Source organism: Dipodomys merriami, unplaced genomic scaffold (genome assembly GCF_024711535.1).
Source record: "Dipodomys merriami isolate MVZ:Mamm:240054 unplaced genomic scaffold, mDipMer1.0.p SCAF_1, whole genome shotgun sequence".
Lineage (NCBI taxonomy): Eukaryota > Metazoa > Chordata > Mammalia > Rodentia > Heteromyidae > Dipodomys > Dipodomys merriami.
In genome coordinates, this window is record NW_027202270.1 from 17,810,687 (window position 1) to 17,833,136 (window position 22,450).

The window sequence follows — 22,450 nt, forward strand, 5'->3', positions numbered from 1 at the left end:
AGAAAATTTATCTTATAAAAATTAAAATTCCATCTGGGCACTGGTGGCTCACACCTGTAATCCTAGCTACTGAGGAGACTGAGATCTGAAGATTGTGGTTCAAAGCCAGCCCAAAAAACCATGAGACTCTTTGTCTCCAATAAACCGCTCAGAAAACTGGTAGTGGCATTGTAGCTCAGGTTGTAGAATGCTCGCCTTGAGTGCTTATGCCCAGAATTTAAGCCCCACAACCGACAAAAAAATAATAAAATAAAATTCCATATATTTAAGTAGTAAGTAAGTACAGCAGTATAGTAAGTAATATAGTCATTATTTTAAAAATCTGTGTTCAAAATTAACATGTTTATCCTCTGCTTTAACCATGAACACAAATTCTTTGTATCACTTGAACACTGTAATACAGTTTTGGGATACAGGAGGCAAATACTAGCAAAATGAAATAAAGTAATCATGACTCATTGCTCAGAAAATAAGAGGTGAATTAATGTATGATGCCAGGTTTCCTTGTATCCTGTCAGTATCCTGACATGTAAATATCACCAGGATGGACAGTTTCACAATTATGTAAACTGTGTAAAATAGTGATACTATCATCTCATTGAAAGTACAAATGAGACGGTGACTCATGCCTGTAATCCTTGCTACTCAGGAGGCTGAGATCTGAGGCCTGCCAGCCTAGGCAGGAGATTCCATGATTGTTGTACACAGCCAGCCCAGGCATGAAAATCCATGAACTCTTCCCTCCAATTAACCACCAGAAACCCAGAAGTGACATTATGGCTCAAAGTGGTAGAGTGCTAGTTTTGAACGACAGTGCCCTGGCCCTGAGTTCAAGCCCCATAATTGACAATAAAAAAAATCAAGTAAAAATAAGGGAGCAGGAAGTAGATGTCTATGCTTCCAAAACCTGCCAGAATGCAGTAGGCTTCTGTGTACCCCAGTGTATACAGAGAGATGCGTATAACATATAGACAGACATGGTTGTGTATGTTCTTCGAATGTCCCTCCTTCTGCTCTCCTCCCCACCCTTACTCTCGAGTCTTGTCTTTCACACCCAGCTCCCCATTCCTCCCTGGAAAGGGGAAGCCATGGCCCGCCTAGAAACACAGCAAGACATTGTCTCCAGGACTTGACTTTGCTGGATTCTTCCCAGGGCGAAACACCATTTCCCGATGCTCAGGAGGATTGGGGGGTGTGGGGGACATTCTGGCCTGAGTCAGACTTGCCTCTGGGGCTGCTGTCTGGGCCTGGGGTCTTCCTGCTCCCCCCTCACACAGTTGCCCCTGTGCCGCCCCTGCAGGCTGTTTGGCTTCGTGGCCCGGAAGCAGGGCAGCACCACCGACAACGCCTGCCACCTCTTCGCCGAGCTTGACTCCAACCAGCCTGCCTCCGCCATTGTCAACTTCGTCTCCAAGGTCATGCTGAACGCTGGCCAGAAGAGATGAGCCTCTGGAGTCCTTGCCTAGCGCCAGACGGTTGGGGTGGGGCGCGTGGGAGGGGACCCAGGAATCCTAGCCACCTTGGATCCAGAAGGAGGACTTGGGGGCCAATTTTGAGAAGGAGAGAAGAAAGTGCGTGGTTGGGGAGAGGAAAGTGAATTGCAGAGGGGAAGGGGAGAGGGAGACAGAGAAAGAATACGATGGAGAACTCAAGATTCCCCTGGGTAGATGGAAACTGCAAAAACCCTATTTCCCTGCTGGCTCCCCCCAAACCCCCTGCCCCTCAGAGAACAGATCAACAGAGGACCCACAGGCCTCCTTGGGAATCCATATTTTAAGGGGTAATGAAAAAGCTCAGGCTCCTCAATACACCTGCTTTGCGAGGAGAAATCAAACTGAGAGTCCTTTTTCTGGCCACCTATAGGGCAGGTTGCTAAAGCAGTCGGCCAACACGGACCATCCATGGTGGAACTTTTTCAAGTCTCTTAGACCAGAGCCACCCAGGTCTGCACTGTGTTCCCCTGTATCGTTGTGGGGTGTGTATAATCTTTCCCCACAGCCGCAGACACTGATTTATATCTGCCTCTCTCTGCTAGAATATTCCAAACCGCTCCGCATGCCTGGGTCCCATATGTCCACACCCATGTGCATTCTGCCCAAAGGGAGTGACAGGTGACAGAATGCAGCATTGTGGGTAGCAGAGCGCCCTCCCCTCTCCCCCTCCCTCTGCTGGCCCTGCTCCTCCCCTCTGGTAGTTACCCCTCCAGGGCCACCTCTGTCTCCACTGGCAGAGCTGGAGTTGGGTTTGAGGAAGTGGAGACACTCAGAGATTTGGGGAAGAGATCTGTCAGGAAGGGTGGCTGCTAAACCCCTCCATCTTCTCCGGGTACGTGCAGCCAGTGGGGGCTAGGCTCTCTCTTCAGTGCCCAGGACTTTGCCTTACCCTCACCTTTCAGCCTCCTTTCTCTGCTGGGAGCCCCAACACCAGCCTTAGTTCAGACTTACTCATTTGCATGATGCCTTTTGGGAGTTTGGGGACCAAGCCTTTCTGTCCTCCCCTTACAGGGTCCTCATGTTGGGGTTCATCCTGTTTCTCAAAGCCCTATTCAGTGAGAACGCAGGGAGATACCCCAAGTCCCCAGTCTCCACCCTGGCACACCCACCCAGGTACCTGGGGTGGCATCAGAGGGCCCTGGGGGCTGCCGCCAGAGCACCATGTGGCCTACCTGCAATGTCAAAGCCTTGCTGAATCTCCTTTTGCCTTGGTTTCCCCATGCAAAGCCCTGTTGTCCACTGAGTGTGGGCAGAAGGTATGCGCTTAGACCAAAGGGCCTAGGATCCATCTAGGCAGTTAGGAGCCCCCTGACCACCATCTTGAGGACTCTTAGCCAGAGGGAACATTCACTAGGAGTCCATTCTTAAGCCTATGGGGGAGGGGTCCTCCAGAGAGAGGCATTGTATTGATATATAAATATATATAATATATATGTGAGACATACTGACAGAATCTGTAAGCTAATAAACTATAAGAAAAGGTGACAAAAAAAAAAAGGAAATAGGTAAATTGACCAGAAGTATTTATTGTTTTCCCATATTACTTTATTTGCCTCCCTGGCCATAAACCAGTTTCAGTAGAAGTCGAGCCTTTAATAGACACCTTACTCCCTGGAACAGCCAGAAACCTTCTCCTTGATTTCCCTAGACTGTGTCTAGGGCTGTAGGGCTCAGTGGTGAAGAGGTACACGTGCCTAACCCTTTTGCCCCTCTGTTTTCTGGCAATCCAGGGGCCCAGCTCTCTGGATGAGTAGGGCACACACCCTGTGATCGAAGACCAGAGTGAGTGAGTGGGATGAGACCCAGATGTGTGTGGCTTGGGGGGGTCGTGTCTATCTTGTGTGTGTGTGTGTGTGTGTGTGTGTTTCTCCTCCAGGGAGCTGTGTCTGTGTGGGTATACTATTTCAGGGAGCCGGGGAGCATCTCAGATGGGGAGCAGTGGAAGACTCCTCAAAGGATAAAACCTTGGGCTTAATGGCCAACCTCCTCCTCAAGTGTCCTTCCTTCTGAGATAATTCAAACCAATGCCTGATGGCCCCTCTCTTCATTTCCCCGCTGGACCCCAGATTCCTTCTTCTGAGATGGGAAATAGGTCCTGTCCCCTTTCTTTGTAAATATTGTATCCGATGTTGCACAGCCCAGGGGCTCTTCCAGTCAGGGTGTCCTGTACGTGCTTGAAGCTGGGTGGGGTGTCAGGCCCTCTGGATCTGAGTCTGGGGTCAGATTTTACACTTGCTTCCACACCAGAGCCCACCAGCAGCCCCCTCCCCAGTGTGATCAGCCCCTTCAGGCCTTCACCCCTGGTGAGCTGTGGGAATAAACCAGGGACAGCGCTGATCACTTATTCCCAGCATGCCTCTGGAGGCCATGGGAGCCTAAGAGCTTTAGCCTTTCCAGAAGAATGGTGAGGGAAGGGACCACAGGCCCATGGAAGCTCCACTTGGGGGACTACACTATCGCCTGCGGCCCTTTTCCTCTCCCTGTCTCACAGGTGGGCCTGCGCATGTGCACACACATACGCACAGACGCATACGTGCACACACACATGCACACACACCACTCCACACCTGCAGTCTACTCTTGCCAAAGATTTTCTTTAAAAGAAAGCACTTTTACTCGTCGTTATTATTTTGTAGATGTTTCAGCGTCCCTTCCCTTGATGTGTTTTGCTGTCCTTCCTTGTGGAGTCTGTGTGTCAGCAGGAAGAGTATTGTCTGATCATGAGTGTGGGTCAGGGATTGAACAGGGTCTGGAAGAAATGGTGAGAAAGAGCAGGAGAAACATAGCCAGCTGGAGAGACCGTGACCAGGTGGCAGCAAGGCCAGGCTGTCTGTCCGTCAGGTCTCCGAAGAAAGCCTGGGAGCTTGGTCCTAGCTGCAACCTGGAGACGAGGTCAGGGAGCGACAGCTCTGATTTGGTAAGGATTGGGTCCCTGTGAGGTCCTTGTGGCTCTTTCCAGGGGATCCAGAGGGAAGAACTGGGCCTGAGAGTAATGGAGAGGTAACCTCAGAGGGAAAATCGGGAGAGGAGCTCTTGGCTCCTTCTCCAGGGGTGGCCAAGACTCTCACTTGCTAGCTCAGCCCTGGGTGTGGGAAAGGCCTTTGCCCTCCCTTCACCGAACCTTCCCTGCACTTCTGATGGCTGTGGACATCGATGGCCAGGATTCCCGCCCACTTCCCCTGGGTTTTGAGGGTGTGCGGAAACTAGCCAGAAGTGATGGGGCGGGGGGAGGGGGCTGCGATCTCTCTGTAAACATTAACAGGAGAAGAGTAGCAATTCTTCTACCTTGTTCTGTGGGCCTGAGCAGAGGTAGAACCAGCTCCCTGCACTGGCCAGTGGGGTACAGAGGGACCCCCAAGTGTGATACATGGCCCTCCATCCTTACCTCCTGAGATTCCTTCCCCCTAATTTTTTCCCCCCCAGCTTTAGGTCTTGAGGGGAAGTTGGGTAGGGGAAGCAACTATCCCCTCCCCCTCCCCCTATGTTGGGGTCCTTGAAAAACATGGGGGGGGGGAAAGAGTACTAGAGCTGTGCTTTACCTAGCCCCAGGCTTGGGGATCCTGAGACTTGGGTCAGTGGTAACCTGGGATGTGCGTGCGCATGTGTGTGCAAGTGTGACTGTGTGTGCGTGTATTTTGCTCATCTCGTTAGAGAACTTAGGGGTGGGGGCCGGACGTGGTAGATGGTGGAATGTCACATTCAGTAGGACACCGCAGCAAGAGGTATCCAGGTCGGAGGGTCTGGGGCTCTTCCCAGTGGTGAGGCTGTTTAGAGTGATGTCTTGAGTTTGTCTTCCAGTCCACGTTCACCCCGGGCAATGCTCTCCTGTGCGTCCACGTTTGGTTTGTGCATGTGTGTGACCAGCACGTTGGGGTGCGCATGCTGTGATCCCCCCTTCCTTCCTTCCTCTCTGACTCATTCAAAACAAATGTAAGCGATTCCTAATGTCACAGTCCACCCTTGGAAAGCAGTCCCTGTCTCCTCCTCTTCTACGCCCCCCTCCCTGCCCCGGCTGTGTATTTATATAGATGGAAATGTACTTTATATTTTGTATCGTGGTGACTATAACCTCTGCCACCTTGTATAAACCCTGCCGTGTGCGCCTCGTCCCAGACATGAATGTATGTACACTAACGCTCTGCCCGCTCCTGTACAGCGCCTGGTCTCCTGCCACCTATTGTACGGCCTTACAAAGATAAAGCTAAAGACAAATCCATGCTGTGCTTGCGCGTGCTGTTTGGAGGGCTCTGCCAGGTCGGCGGCAGGCAAAGGGGGCTCTCCTGGGCTCAGGATCTGGGGGTCCTTGGGTGACGGGTCCGGAGGTCAATGCACCTCAGTCCTCCACCACTCACATCTCGGTCCTGAGCACTGAGGGTTATTCTTCTGCACACTTTCAGCTGGGAGGAAACCCAATGTCATTTAAGGAAAAGAGAGACAGAGAGAAGTTCATTGGCCCCAGTGGCTGAGAACTGGGCAGAGCTGGGTCTGGGAGCTCTCATGGTAGGAGCAGGAATTTGTCCTCATTCCTTGGTTCTGGGCTGGCTCGTGTCTCAGGCAGGCTGTGTCCAAGTTGGGGGAGGGGTGTCACCCTCTGCCCCTTCGGCTCCTGCAGAGGGAGGCCCCTTTCCCTGTTCCCAGCAGGAACCTGGGACAGATGCGTGGTGGCCCTGAGGTATTCTGGGTGGTACAGATCTCTGTCCTGATCTGGGCCACACAGTGAGATCTGAAATCTGAAGACATCTGAGGACCCTGGGACCTGAGGACACCCAAGAAAGGAGACCCAGGCTGCTCCCCACGTAGCAGTTTCTGAAAAATTCAGAACCTGGAAAAGTTGTGGCCCATTCTTAACCAGGACCAAGCATGCAGGTGCTGCGCGTGCGCACACACACACACACACACACTCCTCCTGACACACAGACATGCACATGTGAACACAAGCATACACTGATACACACACATACACAGACACTTGCATACAGCGGCACACACACACAAAAGCACACACTCAAACCTCCATACACTGACTCACACATGGGCATGAATACCCCCCTTCATACACCCATGATACACACACAGGCAAATGCATACACATGCATGTACACAATGCACATGCAACACACAGGCATGAGTAGGTATACATAAAGACACAGGGATACACATACGCACAGAAACCCAGATGCATGCACAGATGTATGGACACATAGACACAGGCATACACAGAGACACAGACACATTCATGGACACACAGACACAGGGTGACAGCCGCCCTCCCCCATGCACATACACAGCATAACCCCCTGAGAGGGGCTGTGTCTCCCGTGGACGTCTCCATTCTGGCCCCTTCCAGCAGCACCCTGGAATCCAGCTAGCTGATGAGCCGGTCTGCACGGTTTGGGGGCAAGCAAGGGAGTCCCAGATGCATGAGTTACAGAGTGGCGCCATCAAAGAAGGGGACAGGGCACTGTGGACTCTGAGGGCTGGCCTGACCAGGGCCCTGGGTGCATCTGGACATGGGGGAGGCAAGCTGGGGGTACAGAGCCCCAGCAGCGCCCCCAGAGCTGGGCATGGAGGGACCCGGGTGAGGAGGGACACTGGCTAGCATGTTCAGTGGTCTCCGGAGGCCCAGGGAGTCGGTGTCTCTGGGAGTCCGTGAGGGTTGCTGGGAAGTCCAAGATGAGGAGCAGCTCAGAAAGGAAGGGGTGCTCCGTAGGGACCCCGTCTCTGGAAGCAGCAGGCTGGCTAGGGCCTGGGACCCCAGAATTGCTCTTGAAGTCTGACCCTCTGTGCAGGGCATAGCCCTAGAGCAGACAAGGCTGCTTGGGTCTGGCTTTGCTGGGCCCTCACATGGGGATTTGCCCTCGCTGTTCCTCAGTCTCCTCATCTGTACCGTGGGCAGTTCCCACCTCTGAGGGCCGACCTCAGGACTGGGGCAGGTCCACTTTGTGACCATGGTCCTGGGAGATCAGCGTCTCTCCCGGGGCTTCAGCCTCCTACACACGGCTCCCTCTGTCTCCTGGGAGACTGGGCCGTAGACCGGAGCTGCAACGCCCTCTGGTGTGATCTGTGTGGCTCTGCCCTCCAGACCACAATACTGGAGGTTCTGTGTTATGGCTCCAGGGAGATCATCTCTGGGATCCCGGCCTCCTCTCAGCCTCAGCAGCACTCCCTGACTCCCAGCTTAGTCCCTGGAACCCCAGGAGAACTCTGCACCCCACATCCTGTACAGACCTCACCTGGCAGCGCCATCGCTTCCCTCAGGGGACACGAGCTGCTGGAGTCCTGAGAAGCAGGGTGGGGCAGGGGACACCAGAGTCCTGGTTGAGTCAAGAGACCACCAGAGAGAGCTGAGCTGAGCGGAGCCTGGGGGCCCATGGACCTCAGGGCTGCCTCCAGGTAAGTCACTCAACCAATTAATTCAGCGGCTGATGTTTATTCAACATCTACTAGGTGCAGACACTATCTTATCAGCATACTTGTCTCTATTGTGGCTCTCTGAGTCCAGTGGGAGAGGAGAGACACAGGGTCAGGGAATAAATCTGATTGGGATAAGCATGCTGGGAGACTGGTAGGGGAAAGAGCAAGCTAAAGACGGGAAGGGCTGGTCTGGGGAGGGTAGAGGAGTCCCTTTGACCTCAGTAAACGGGGGAAAAGATGAGAGGGAGGGCATTTCAGTCCCAGAGAACACAGATGCCAAGGGCCAGGGGCAGGAGGGTCTTGGGATGCCTGACCCTGCGTATCTTCCAGAGCTATGAAGCCAAAGAAGTGGTTAAATGAGCTCACTCCCTACCAGCTGTGGGTCCTTAGGCAAACCGCTTGACCTTGCAGTGGCTGTTTCCAGTTCTGTAATGGGGGGCAGCAGTGGTTGGTACCCAACTGAAAACAGCTGCTGGAATTGAGTGCTTACACTTGCAAAAACAAACCGGCTCAGACTTGCACCTGACAGATAGTATGTGCTCAATAAACGCTGGCTTATTATTCCTTTGACTTTATTTTTCCCTTTCTCCATCACTGGACTGCAAGTCCCCAAGGGGAATGACAGGGTTCGCAGCCGTGGTGGGTGGGCTTGAGCTGTGAGGCCTGTGTGGTCGGCGGGAGCTGGGGATGAGGGTTGGGCAGGGGGCGTGGTCCCCTCGGCAGGGCTCTGTCCCTTGTGGAGGGTCGGAGCTGACATCAGGAGCAGACAGAGGACTTGTCTGAAGGTCCTGAGTCGGGGTGGGGGGTGTGGTGGGGAGGTGGAGGCAGAAGGGTGGCATCTTACAAAGTGGATAAGGCTGTCCATTTCAGCATCTGCCCAGTCTGCACAGCACTTCAGGGATTGTATTAGGAGTTCTATTAAATGTTATCTCACTCATCTGATAAAACAAACCTGAGTATCCTGTTAAGGAACCTAGAACTTTGAAAGATTACGTGGGGCTGGGTGCTGTGACTCACGCCTGTAATCCTAGCTACTCAGGAGGCTGAGATCTGAGGGTTGAGGTTCCAAGCCATCGAGGGTAGGGAAGTCCATGAGACTCTTACCTATAATTAATCACCAAAAAGCTGGAAGGGGAGCTGTGGCTCAAACAGTAGAGCACCAACATTGAGCAAAAAAGCTCAGGGACAGTGCCTAGGCTCTGAGTTGAAGCCCTAGCATTAATGTACACGTATACATACATACATACAACATACATACATACATACACACACACACACACACGAAAGATACTTTTTTTTTTAAAGATCCTATTACTGGAAAGTGCTGTCATATTGGAACAAACTGAAAATTTCTTCTTTCTTTCCTTCTTTCTTTTTTTTTCTTTTTTTGTCAGTTGTGGGGCTTGAACTCGGCCTGGGCTCTGTCCCTCAGCTCAATGCTAGTGCTCTACCGCTTGAGCCTCAGCACCACTTCCGGTTTTCTGGTGGTTAATTGGAGATAAGAGTCTCACGGACTCTCCTGCCCAGGCTGGCTTTGAACCTCCATCCTCAGATCTCAGCCTCCTGAGTAGCTAGGATTACAGGCGTGAGCCACCAGCACCTCGCTGAAGATTTCTTTAACTTGAGCTCTGCAGAGTCAGAATATTGGTCTCCAATCACTTCAAGTAGCCATTCATTTCTCTCAAACCAAGGCTCTCCCTCATGAACCTGTTCAGGGGCCCCGGCTCAGTCAGCTTTGTTGTTCTGATGTCATCAGGATGGGCAAGCTGTGTGCGGGGTGTGGTGGAGTGAGCATTTGTAGAAGGGAGGTGCAGGGCTGGTCCACAGTCCAATACCACCTCAGGATGGCCTCGAGCCGACCATGGGAGAAGGTGCTGGAACCTGACCTTCAGAAATGCAGCCTTGTCCTTCCTTGGGGCCAAGGGTGAGCGGAGTGCAGGGCCAGGGTGCAGAGGTGCAAGCCTTGGTGTTTGCAGCGGACCCAGGAAGCAGGCAGTGTGCCACTCTGTGAGCAGCCTGGGTCACTGTGCCTTGGTCGCCTCAGAGGTCAGTCTGGAAGGACGGTCCCGGGTTCTGAAAGCGCTTGTGCCTAGACTGGCTCTCTCCTGGGCTGTGGTGTCCGTAGTCCCCCCCCCCCCCCCAGCTGCTGGGCTCAGCACATCTGAATTCTATCCCTGCCCCATTAGGGAGGTGGAGATCAGGTGGGGAGTGTGGAAGGGAGGGAGGTGGCATTTCAAGGGACACAGGCTAAGTGTGAGCGAGGGGTTCCCTTACTGGCCACCTGACCGCGTTTGCTCTCTCCCAGCCCTGTCCCAGCCTCTCCTAACCCCACACACTGGGTGAGTATTTGGGAGACCCCAGGAGCCACAGAACGGGGTTCCCGTTCCTTTTTCACCATTCTCTGTGTCCTCTGTTTTTCACCTTCACATTTTGCATCCTGTCTATGTTCCCTGCCCCCTCTCCCCACCCCTTGTTCTCTGGGTTTTCTGTCCCTTGTTTCTAATCATCTGTCACCCTCTCCCGATGAGACAACAGATCAGGCTTGGCTACAGCTGCTGAGACCAAGCAAGTCTCCATCCCCAGGAGCTCCAGCAACAGCAGGGGCAGAAGTTCTTGGGGGTGAGTGCTGGGTGAAGCCGGAATCCTTTGGTTTACTCCTCCAAACCACAACCAACTGCATTCCTAGCTTCCTGGTGCTGTTGCGGGCCTAGCACGCCCCCAGTGGCCAATCTGCGAGTTACAGTCCCTTCCTGCCCCACTTAGAAGAAAGGTCAGAATGGAACTTTGTAAGGGCCTGAGAGTGGATTAATGGAGAGCTGGAAGCTGGGAGTAATTGGACACCTGGAGAGGTGTTCTGTTTATTAAAAGCACCTGATAAGTGGGGAGGATGGAGACCTGGTGGCCGCTCATCCCATCTTTAGTGTCTGGATCTGGAAGACGGGTCCAGTTCTAGCTAGACCTGCACAGGGCAGGGCTGGCCAGAGGTGAAAGGAGCTGAGGAAGAACCCCTGGGCAGGACTGTGTGGAAGAAGCACGAGATGAGCGATTCTGGATACCCTGGGGATGGGTAAGATCATTCCTCTCCCAGATCAACCATTGCTGCTCTAAGGTGGACTCCCAAGGTGCCTCCACCCAGCCCCGCCATGCTTGACCTCGTGAGCTTGCTCCCGGTGTGCACCACTCCCTGTGTCCCCCAGCAGCTGGCCCACCCTTTGCCCTCTACATCAAACAGGCAGGACAAGGTGAATGTCTCTCCTAGCCGATCATCTTGTATTTTGGAAATGGCACTCCTTTGCTCCATACTCTTGGGCCTCGGTTCTCACCAACCTGCCTACCTCTCTGCATGGGAAAGAATAACTTATGAAAAGTGGAGCTGAACACAGTGGCACACGTTTGTAATCCCACCTACTCGGGAGGCAGAGATCAGGAGGATGGAGCTGCAAGGCCAGCCTGGAGTAAGAGTTCACAAAATCCCATCTCAAACAATATAAAAAGCTGGGCACGGCAGCTCTTGCCTGTCTCCTGCCGGACGCATAAAGAGGTGAATCACAGCCCAGGCCCGCCCAAGCAAGAACTGACATCCAATGTAAAAAATAATCAGAGCAAAAAGGGCAGGAAGTATGGCTCAAGCATCACAGCACCTGCCGAGTGAGGCATAGGAACCTGGGTTCCAACTCCAATGCCTCCAAACAAAGAAAACAGCAACAAAAACGGACAGGCCTCTTTTCTCTGATAAGGCCTGATGGTGCAGGCCACTGCAGGGAAAGAAGCGGAGCCAGTTGGAGAACCCAAGCATCCACACACTCGGCTCAGCCCGAATACGGCATGTGGAGGCTCAGTGTGTGGCTAGGAGGATTGGCCTTTCAGGTAATGTGATCTGGGCCTGTGGATGAGCGCTGCCATATCCTCACCAGTGCTGTGCTTTCTCAGGCAAGTTATTTGACCACTCTGTGCCTCAGTTTCCTTGACTGCCAAGTAGGAGAGTCATAACTAGCTGACCAAATTCTGTGCACATACAGGATTCATTCATATGCACATGCTAGCATGCTAGCACGTGCACGGAATACAGAGAAGGCAGTAACATTGACCTCACTGCCAGCCCTGTGTGAGAGGCACAGGGTCGCTCTCTGCTCCTTTCTCGCTCTTTCGCTGTGCTGTTGGTACTGGAGTTTGAGCTCAGGACCTCCATGCTTGCTAGGCATGTGTTCTAGCACTGGAGCCACCTCAGACACAGAATTTCACAGCAACTCGGGAAGGAGGCCTTTCTACCCAATGCACAGATGAGAAAAACGAGGCCCTGGAGTGAGAGAGACTATTCCCAGGGAGAGAGAGCAGCCATTCTGTAGGTACGTGCGGGCATATGTGGGCTCACATCTACCTTCATTCATAGTCTTCCCGGGCTTTATCCAGAAAGCTGCCCATAGGGCGCAGGCCAGACCATGCTGAGGGCTGGGAACAGGGATCAGAACGAGCAGGAGGCAGGGGCCGCCAGCCAGGCCGGCCTGAGACAAGAGACTGAGGCTTGTGTAGTCCTGGTGACCACTGGCTTCTTCACCTCTTCAGAGGACGTGATGGTGCCTTGGCTGGATTGGAGAAGGGCCCCCAAGAGGCTGACAGGCTGGGGAGTCTCTGGGGCGCTTGGGGGAAGGATATGGAACCCTTCACGGGTTCCAGAGGAAGCAGTCTTAGGGGGCAGCCGAATGGCACTGAGGCACGGGGGGGGGGGGGTGCCCTCTTCTGGCTCTGGAGGGGATGGTGAGTCTGGTTGGGCGCCATGGAGGCAACGGGAAGGGAATCTCGGCCCCCTTGTGGCCGCACCTCGGTACTGCAAGGCTGAGCCCGGGAGCCCCCAGGAGGCTCCGGACCTGGGCTAGCTGCCAGCATCCCTGCGGTGAGCACTGTCTGGGCGAGGGGCAGGGCTCAGGGAGCAGCGACTCTCCCGACCCACAGCACTGAGTGTGGCTGTCTCTGGGCATGCGCTGGGTCACGGGCACTCCATGGTAAAAGCATCAAGAGTGGGGCCTGGATGGACCATGCAACCCGTGCCAGCCTCTGGGGACGCAGGGTGGTCCTGGTAGTCCAGGCCTCCCTCGGGAGGGCTTACCTGCTGGGGGCTGAGAGGAGAAGGAGCAGGCGGTCCGGTCCCTCCTGCCGGCTCCTTAGAGGGTGCTGAAGGGGATGACATCCTGGTCTCAGCTCTGGCACCCAGGGCCTGTCCTGGGCAGGGGCTCTCCCTCCCCAGCAACCAGGGCCTGTCCTGGGCAGGGGCTCTCCTCCCCTTCCTTCCTTCCTTCCTTCCTTCCTTCCTTCCTTCCTTCCTTCCTTCCTTCCTTCCTTCCTTCCTTCCTTCCTTCCTTTGTTCCCTCCCTTCCTCCCTCCCTTCCTTCTTTCCTCCTTCCTCCCTCCCTCCCTGCCTGGCTCTTTCAAGAGTCTATCTCTTTCTATTTCTCTCTTCTTTTCTTTTTGTGTTGCTGGGACTAGAACTCAGGGTCTGGGTGCTATCCCTGAGATTTTTTTCACTCAAGGCTAGCTCTCTACCACTTAAGCCACAGCTCCACTTCTGGCTCTTTTTTTTTTTAATGGTTGATTGGAGATAGGGCTCTCACAGATGTTACTTCCCAGGCTGACTTTGAACCATAATCCTCAGATCTGAGTAGGTGGGACTAGCAATGGGAGCCACCCACCTCTCAGCAATCGTATCTTTCCTTTTTAAATGCAGTTTCTGCAGATAGAGAATTTGTCTTTCTGAGTCTGGCTTATTTTGCTTAGTTTGATGACCTCCAGTTCTACCTATTTCCAATAAACAACATCTTCTTAATGGCTGAAGCATATTTTCTTTATTCATATTCATTCAACCATTGATGGGCACCTAGTTGGTTACCTCACTTGGCTATTGTGAATAGTGCTGCAATAAAAAGAGATGCCCAGGTGTCTCTCTTGCATGCTTGCTTTGGCTCTTTTGCCCATATGCCCAGGAGTAGTGTAGCTGGATCATATGATAGGCATGCCCCCTTTTATTCTGGTTGGTTATGTGGCTTGAACTTGGGCCTGGGTGCTGTCCCTGAGCTCTTTGTTGATCAAGGTGAGTGCTCTACCACCTTGAGCCCCAGTGCCACTTTTGGTTTTCTGGTGGATAAATGGAGATAAGAGTCTCACGGGAGGCTGGGAAGGTGACTCAGAGGTAGAGTGTTTGCCTTGCATGCATGAGGCCTTGGGTTTGATTCCTCAGCATCACATAAGCAGAAAAAGCTGGAAGTGGCACTGTGGCTCAAGTGGTAGAGTGCAGCCTTGAGCTGAAGAGCTGAGGGACAGCGCCCAGGCCCAGAGTTCAGGCCCCAGAACCTACCAAAAAAAGGAGTCTCATGGACTTTCCTGCCTGGGCTGGCTTTGAGCTGCAGTCTGCGGCGCTCACTCTCCTGAGTAGCTAGGATTACAGGTATGAACCACTAGTGCTCAGTCCTAGTGATGTTTTTTCTTTTCTTTTTTTTTTTTTTTTCCATAGGTGGTGTGGGTTTTATTTCTTTTCTTTTTTTAATTGTGAGAATACCATACAGAAGAGTTACAATTACATGGGCAAGATAATGAGTACATTTCTTTTTTTTAATTTATTTTTTATTGTGAAAATACTGTAAAGAGGGGTTAAAATTACATGGGCAAGATAATGAGTACATTTCTTATCAAGCATTGTAGCCTCCTCCTTTGTTTCCCCTTCCCATCCCTTCCCAGCCTCCCCCCACCCCCCACCCAATCCTCCCCCCTCACACCAAAGTTGTAAAGTTCATTTTCGACATGACAACTTGTACTTTTCATTGTTGCAACGGGTCCACCTGTATCCTTATTTAAACGACTTGTTTTTTCCCCTTCCCCTCCACAAATTATACCAACATCAAATACAGTGAAAGCAGGGGTTATACTGTGGGGGGAGGGACATACAAAGCAACAAAGAAATAATCTTATAAATGTGTTAGAAATAAATGCACGAAAGAAAAAAACATTTAAATACATATCTTAGGGTTCATTTTCCTAACATCACGTTATCTGACCTTTTCTGCTTGACTCATACATATACTAGGTATTGCAAATAAGGGAAACCATGGGACCTATGTTTCTTTGGGCTTGGCTTACTTCACTTAATATAATTTTTTCCAAGTCTTTCCATTTCCTAACAAATGGGCAATGTCATTCTTTCTGATGGAGGCATAGAATTCCATTGTGTATATATACCACATTTTCTTGATCCATTCATCTACTGAGGGGCATCTGGGTTGGTTCCATATCTTAGCTATAGTAAATAATGCTGCAATAAACATTGTTGTGCTGGTAGCTTTAGTGTGGTCTTGTTTGTAAACATTTGGGTAAATGCCCAAAAGTGGGATTGCTGGGTCATAGGGGAGCTCTATGTGAAGTCTTTTGAGGAATCTCCATACTACTTTCCAAAGTGGTTGAAAAGTTTACACTCCCACCAACAATGAAGTAAGGTTCCCTTCTGTCCACATCCCCTCCAGCATCTGTTGTTGTTAGAGTTCTTGATTTTTGCCATTCTAACTGGGGTGAGGTGGTATCTTAATGTTGTTTTGATTTGCATTTCTTTTATGGGTAGGGAGGTTGAGCCATATCACCCTGCACCAGAATCAACTCCAAATGGATCAAAGACCTCGGAGTCAAAGCAGACACTCTGAAAACATTACAGGATGGAATAGGAGAAACCCTAGGTCTCCTTGGCGCAGGCCGAAATTTTCTTAATAGAGACCCGGAAACACAACAAATCAAAGAAAGGTTGGACAAATGGGATTGCATGAAACTGCAGAGCTTCTGCATGGCAAAGGACATAACTAGCAAGATTAATAGAAAGCCTACGGATTGGGAGAAGATCTTTACTAGCCATACAACGGACAAGGGTCTCATATCTAAAATATACTTGGAACTCAAAAAATTAAATCCCCCAACAACAAATCCTCAAAGAAAAAACTGCCCAATAAATAAGTGGGCTAAAGTCTTAAAGAGAAACTTCTCTGAAGAAGAAAGAAGGATGGCCAATGAGTACATTTCTTATCAAGCATTGTTGCCTCCTCTTTGTTTCCCCTTCCCCTCCCTTCTCATACTCCCTCTACTGGCTTCCATAGTGGATGCAGCAATTCACATTCCCACCAGCAGTGTGTGTGGGGGTTTCTCCCCTATACCCCACATCCTTGCCATTTGTTATTGGTTTTCTTGGTGATAGTCATTGTGACTGGGGTGAGATGTGTGAGATGGAATCTCAGTGTAAAAAGAATTTTTTTTTGCCAGTCCTGGGGCTTGAATTCAGGGCATGGGTGCTGTCCCTGAGCTTCTTTGTGCTCAAGGCTAGCACTCTACCACTTGAACCACAAGCACCACTTCTGCTCTTTCTGAGTAGTTCATTGGAGATGGTCACCTGGACTTTTCTGCCCAGGCTGGCTTGGAACCATGATCCTCAGCTCTCAGCCTCCTGAGTAGCTAGGATTACAGGCATGAGCCATTGGTACCCAGCTGCAATGTAAATTTTTACTTCCATTTTCATACGTGCCTACAGGGTTGTGTGTAAATATACATTTCTATTTCTCTGGAATAAGTTGTCAAGAGTATAATTTTCAGAGCTGGCTTCAAACTATGATCCTCAGATCTCAGTTTCCTTGGTAACTATGATTATAAGGGTGAACCACTAGTGCCGTCCCTCTAGCCCTTTTTTGTCCTGATTGGGGTCTTGTGTCCTGCCCAGGTACTCAAGCACTTGGATTGGGATCCACATCTCCCTCCCTCCCTCCCTGTTCTCCTTCCTCCCCCTCCCTCTCTTCCCTCCCTCCTTCCCTCTTTCCTTCCTTCCTTCTTTCTTTCCTTCCTTCCTTCCTTCCTTCCTTCCTTCCTTCCTTCCTTCCTTCCTTCCTTCCTTCCTTCCTTCCTCCCTTCCTTCCTCCCTCCATTCTGTATATTCTCTATGGTTCTGGTGCTTTGGGCCCAGGGCCTTGTGCATATTATAGGCACTCCACCACTAAGATACATCCCAGCCCCCTTATTTGTATTTTTAATTTCAGTGGACACATGTTTGTTGCTAGCACAAAGAACCACAATTGATTTGTGTATGCTTTTTTTTTTTTGCCGGTTCTGGGACCTGAACTCTGGGCCTGAGCACTGTCCCTCAGCTCTTCAGCTCAAGGCTAGCGCTCTACCACTTGAGCCACAGTGCCACTTCTGGCTTTTTCTGCTTATGTGGTCCTGAGGAATCGAACCCAGGGCCTCATGCTTGCAAGGCGAGCACTCTACCACTGAGCCACCTTCCCAGCCCAACGTGTGCTTATCTTGTAACCCAAAACTTTTGTGGAATTCATTTATTATTCCATTCCCTTCTCTTCTCTACACGTTTTTGTTTTGTAGACTCCATGGGATTTTCTACAGCCAATCATGCCATCTGTGGTCAATCAAGATAGTTTTGTTGCATCCTTTTTAAAGTTTTATTATTATCTTTAAGTCGTGCTAAGAGGAAGTGTCATGAGACAAAGCAGTTATGATACGATAGGTCTTGATCAGCGGCACTCCTTTCAATGCTCTCGCCCATCCCTCCTAGCCTACCTACCTCTTCCCTCCCTCTTCTTAATCTTGTAGGATCTACATTAGGTTTTTCTTGTCTCCGATCTCCACCTCTTCTCTTTAATTGTCTCCCCTTTTCTCTTTGACCCCACCCCACTTTTTTTGAGTACCTGCTTCCTGGTGTTTTTATTTTGCTGAACTTGGATTGTGGCTTTCTAAGGAATGACACTATTTGAGTCTCCCTGGAATCTGTCTTTCAGTCAATTCATTTGTATACACTTGCATACCACCCAACACATTTACTTGTGCATTTGTAAGCTAAATCGAAGAGGGAAAACATGGATCATTTGTCTTCATTTAACCTAATTTCTCCCAAGTCTTTCCATTTCTTTACGAATGGTATAGTATGCCTGTTATTTCCTCTTCTTGCATTTTGCTCTGGCAAAATTTGCACCAGTTCATTTAGTAAATGTAGTGAGCATCCCAGTGTGGATCCTGACCTTGGAGAGGAAGCGCTGTATCTTTCTCCATGAAGTGTGATGATACTGCTAGCGTGGACACCGTCATGTTACAGATGTCTTTTCTCAGGCTGAAGAAGTTCCTTTCTATTTCCACTTTTCTGAAGGTTTTTCTGTTTGTCACTAATCACCACTGAATTTTGTCAGATAGTTTTTTGTTCATTGATTGATTTACTTTTTGTTTTTCTTTTTTAGTCTTTTAATTTAGTTGCCTTTTTTTTTTTTTTTTATTTTGGGTCTGGTCGTGGGGTCTGAACTCTGGGCCTGGGCACTGTCCCTCAGCTCTTCAGCTCAAGGCTAGCGCTCTATCACTTGAGCCACAGCGCCACTTCTGGCTTTTTTCTTTTTGCTTATGTGGTGCTGAGGAATCTAACCCAGGGCCTCATGCATGCGAGGCAAGCGCTCTACCACTGAGCCAACTTCCCAGCCCCTTTAGTTGCCTTTTTTTTTGGGGGGGGTCTTTTATAGCTTCCCCTCCCCCTCCCCCAGAGCTGAGGACTGAACTCAGGGCCTTGTACTTGCCAGGCAAGTGTTCTTCCACTAAGCAAAATCCCCAACCCCTAGCCTGTTAGGCTAGTAGGCTATATTGATTGATTTATGAAAAATGGTCCAGCTTTGCATTCCTAGAAAAACCCCATTTGGTATGCTATAGAACAATCTTAATAAACTGCTAGCTTCTATTTGCTAATGTCTTAAAAAGGATTTTCATGAATTTTATTTTTAAGTGGGCCATTAGCATGCAGTATTTTCTATATGGTTTAGGTACCAGAGTAACACAAGCTTCATAGAGTCAGCCGGGAAATATTCTTTTTTTCTCTATATAATCTCTTTCAAAGTTTATGTTGACTTGGTCTTAATTCTCCTTTAAACATTTGGCAGATATCACCAGTTAAAGAATCTATGCAGAGATTTTGTTTGAAGGAGTTACAACTATACATTTAACTTCTGTTAGAATTTTAGGGTTGTTATATTTGCTGAATTGTGGTTGTTTTGTGTTTTTCAAGGAATTAACCCATTTTATCTAAGCTATCAAATTTGTTTGTTAGTGTTATTCATAGTACTTTCTTACTGTGTCCTTGGATGTCTGCAGGATTTGGGGTGATGTCCTTGTTTCATTTCTGATATTGATAATTTGTGTCTTATCTCTTTTTGTCAGTTATGTTAAGGTTTTACCAATGCTATTGACCTTTTCAAGGAATGAAATCTTTGTTTTATTGATTTTCTGTGTGTGTGTGTGTGTGTGTGTGTGTGTGTGTGTATGTGTGTGTGTGTGTGTGTGTGTGTGTGTGTGTGTGTGTATGTTTGGGTGTGCACAGAACTCAAGGCCTCGGCACTGTCTCTGAGCTTTTGTGCTCAAGGCTAGTGCTTAACCACTTTGAGCCATCTCCACAGTGCCATATCCAGCTTTCTGGTGGTTAATTGGAGTTAAGGGTCTCATGGATTTATCTGTACTTGCTGGCTTTGAACCGTGATCCTCAGATCTCAGCCTCCTGAGTAGGTAGGATTGCAGGTGTGAGCACTAACACTGGGTGACTTTCTAGGTTTTTATTCTGTTTTTAGTTTCATTGATCCCTGCTCTTATCTTTGATTTCCTTCCTTTAGTTGCATTGGCTTTATTTCCTTCTCCTTTTCCTGGATTCTTGAGGTGTTCAAGACCACCTTAGATTGTTTTTTATGACTTCTCCTCTTCTCTAATATACGCAGTTTTAGTAGTATAAATTTCCCTCTGCACTGCCACAAATTTTGACATGTTACATTTTTATTTTAATTTAGGCATTTGGTTTGGTTCCATCTATATTTAATTTATACATACACACATACATATACACATACATATTTAATGCTGGTTGTGGGGCTTGGGCACTGTCCTTGAATTTTTTTTCCCCTTGAGGCTAGTGCTCTACCACTTCAGCCACAGCTCCACTTCCAGCTTGTTGGTAGTTCTTTGGAGATAAGCATCTCAGACTTTCCTGCCCTGGCTGGCTTCCAACCGAAGTCTTCAGATCTTAGTCTCCTGAGTTGTTGGGATTACTACTGGTGCTAATTAGTTCAATGTATTTTAAATTGCCCATTGATACTTTTTTTTTTTTGGATAACCTGGATTCATAAATATTATTTAGTTTTTAAGTACCAGGATAGATTCCTGTTGTCTCTACATAATTGACTTTGAGTTTGCTTTCATTGTGCTAGAAAATACACTGTATAATTTTAAATCTTTTAGCTTTGGTAAGGTTTTTGTTTCTTTTTTTGGGGGGTTCTGGTCGTGAAGCCTAAACTCTGGGCCTGGGCACTGTCCCTCAGCTCTTCAGCTCAAGGCTAGCGCTCTACCACTTGAGCCACAGCGCCACATCTGGCTTTTTTCTTTTTGCTTATGTGGTGCTAAGGAATAGAACCCAGGGCCTCATACATGCAAGGCAAGCGCTCTACCACTGAGCCACCTTCCCAGCCCTGGTAAGGTTTTTAATAGCTCACAGTGGCCTATCTTGCTATATACTCTGTGGTCACTTGAAAACTATGAGTAGTCTGCTGTTTGCCCATTTATTTGGCACTAAGCTTGACCTCACAGCCTTGTTCTCGCTAGGCAGTTACTGTATACTTGAGCCATATGCATCCCTGCCTTTTGTGTGTACTGTTCTTTAAATGTTGATTGCACTCCATTGCTCAGTAGCTTGTTGCGTTCTGTGTTCTTATTTTTGTGTAGTTCTTTTAAAATCAATTGTTGAGGAAGAAGCATTACAATTTTCAAATGTAATGGTTGATTTTTCTATAGTCCTAATCATCTTAAGTTTTTACTTTGCCTATTTTACAAATCTCTTACTTGTTGCCTAAGCATTTCTTATTGTTGTATCTTCTTGGAGTATTGATATTTTGTTATTTTATTATAGTTCTCTCAGTCTCTGATATTTTCCTTTTTTTCTCTGGAGTCCACTTTATTTGGTATCCTTACACCTACTTGATCCTTTTTTTCTTATTAATGCTTGTGTGATGTGTACTTTCTATCCATTTACTTCCAACCTGATGATATCACTAATAGTTTCTTGCAGCAGATAGTTGGCTTATGAATTTTATTTCTCTTTTCCAAGCCCTCTTAATTAGAGTAAACCATCCACATTTTGTGTATGTATTGGGGTATGAGGCTGTGATTTTCATTTTGTGTATATGTGTCTCTGTTTTCCTTTCCTAGCTTACTGTGCATTACATGAACATTTTGAGAATTATATTTTATTTGCCTAATGATTTGCATGCATCTACTTGAATAGATAATTTTTATTTTTGGTGGTTGTGGTGCTTGAACTCAGGGCCTGGGTGCTGTCCCTGAGCTCTTTTGCTCAAGGCTAATGATCTACCACTTTGAGCCACAGCTTCCTTCCAGTGTTTGAGTGGTTAATTGTAGGTTCTCATGGGACTTTTCTGTCTGGGTTGGCTTTGAACTGTGATCCTTGGCTCTCAACCTCTTGAGTAGCTAGGATTACAGGCATGAGCCACCAGTGATCAGCTTGTATAGATTTACTTAAAAAAGATTACTCTTACATCATAGGTGCATAACTTATCATCTTCTCCTAGTGTCAACATTTTACTAGTCCAAGTGAAGTTGGTAGTCTTTTCTATTTTCATATTACCATTTAAAACAATAAAATACTTCTTCTGAGCTGGGCACTGGTGGCTCCTGCCTGTAATCCTAGCTACTCAGGAGGCTGAGATCTGAGAATCATGATTCAAAGCCATCCCAGTCAGAAAAGTCTGTGAGACTCTGATCTCCAGTAAACCACTAGAAAACCAGAAATGGCACTGTGGCTCAAGAGTGCTAACCTTGAGCTGAAGAGAGCAGGGACAGTGCCCAGACCCAGAGTTCAAACCCCACGACCGACAAAAAAAAAAAAAAAAAAAAGCAACCAAAATAACAACAAAAAAACTTCGTCTGCATCCATTGGAATTCATGCAGAATCATGAAAATGACTCCCCTTATACCCTGTAGTCATATAGTCAGTGGAAATTTGTCCCCCAAACTATTTCAACTGCTTCTATCTCACATCTCAACGAATATTCTCCGGTGTTCTCTGCCTTAGGCTGACTGATAGAGTGACGGGGAGTGAACGGACAGGGCAGCGTGCAACTCTCTCCCTGTGTCATCATCCGCAGCACAGAGGGTTAGGAGGGAACACTAACAAGACAGGGTCTGACAGGCTTCTTTGGTCACTTGTGTTCTTGGAACACTATTGTTCTTTCTGTTCAAAGCAGGTTCTGGTTCCAAGAGAAAGTGTGTCCTCCAAGAGCTGTCACAGAACAGTGTGCTTACAGGATGCTCACTTGACATCCGTGGAGAAGGCATTCTCTAGATTCTTGCCTCATGGGGCATCGCCAACAACTTCATGCTGATGGGTAGAAGGAATCACAGACAAGCATATTGGGCATCTCTTCTCTACTTATGGGCATGCACCACGGTCTCATTGGACTTGAATTGGAAAAGCAAAGTTCAAAGAC

The 22,450-nt window shown here is 48.8% G+C and overlaps 1 protein-coding gene across 20 annotated transcripts in view; it reads left to right on the plus strand.

Moving 5' to 3' along the window:
• Tns1 (tensin 1) overlaps positions 1-5,709 on the plus strand; it is a 161,721-nt gene extending 156,012 nt beyond the window's left edge. For all 20 annotated transcript variants that reach the window (XM_070017457.1, XM_070017435.1, XM_070017513.1 and 17 more), the window contains one exon: positions 1,301-5,709. In XM_070017457.1, the coding sequence (XP_069873558.1) occupies positions 1,301-1,445 (145 nt within the window). In that variant the 3' untranslated portion in view covers positions 1,446-5,709. The remainder of the gene's footprint in view (positions 1-1,300) is intronic.
• Positions 5,710-22,450: the final 16,741 nt, after the last annotated feature.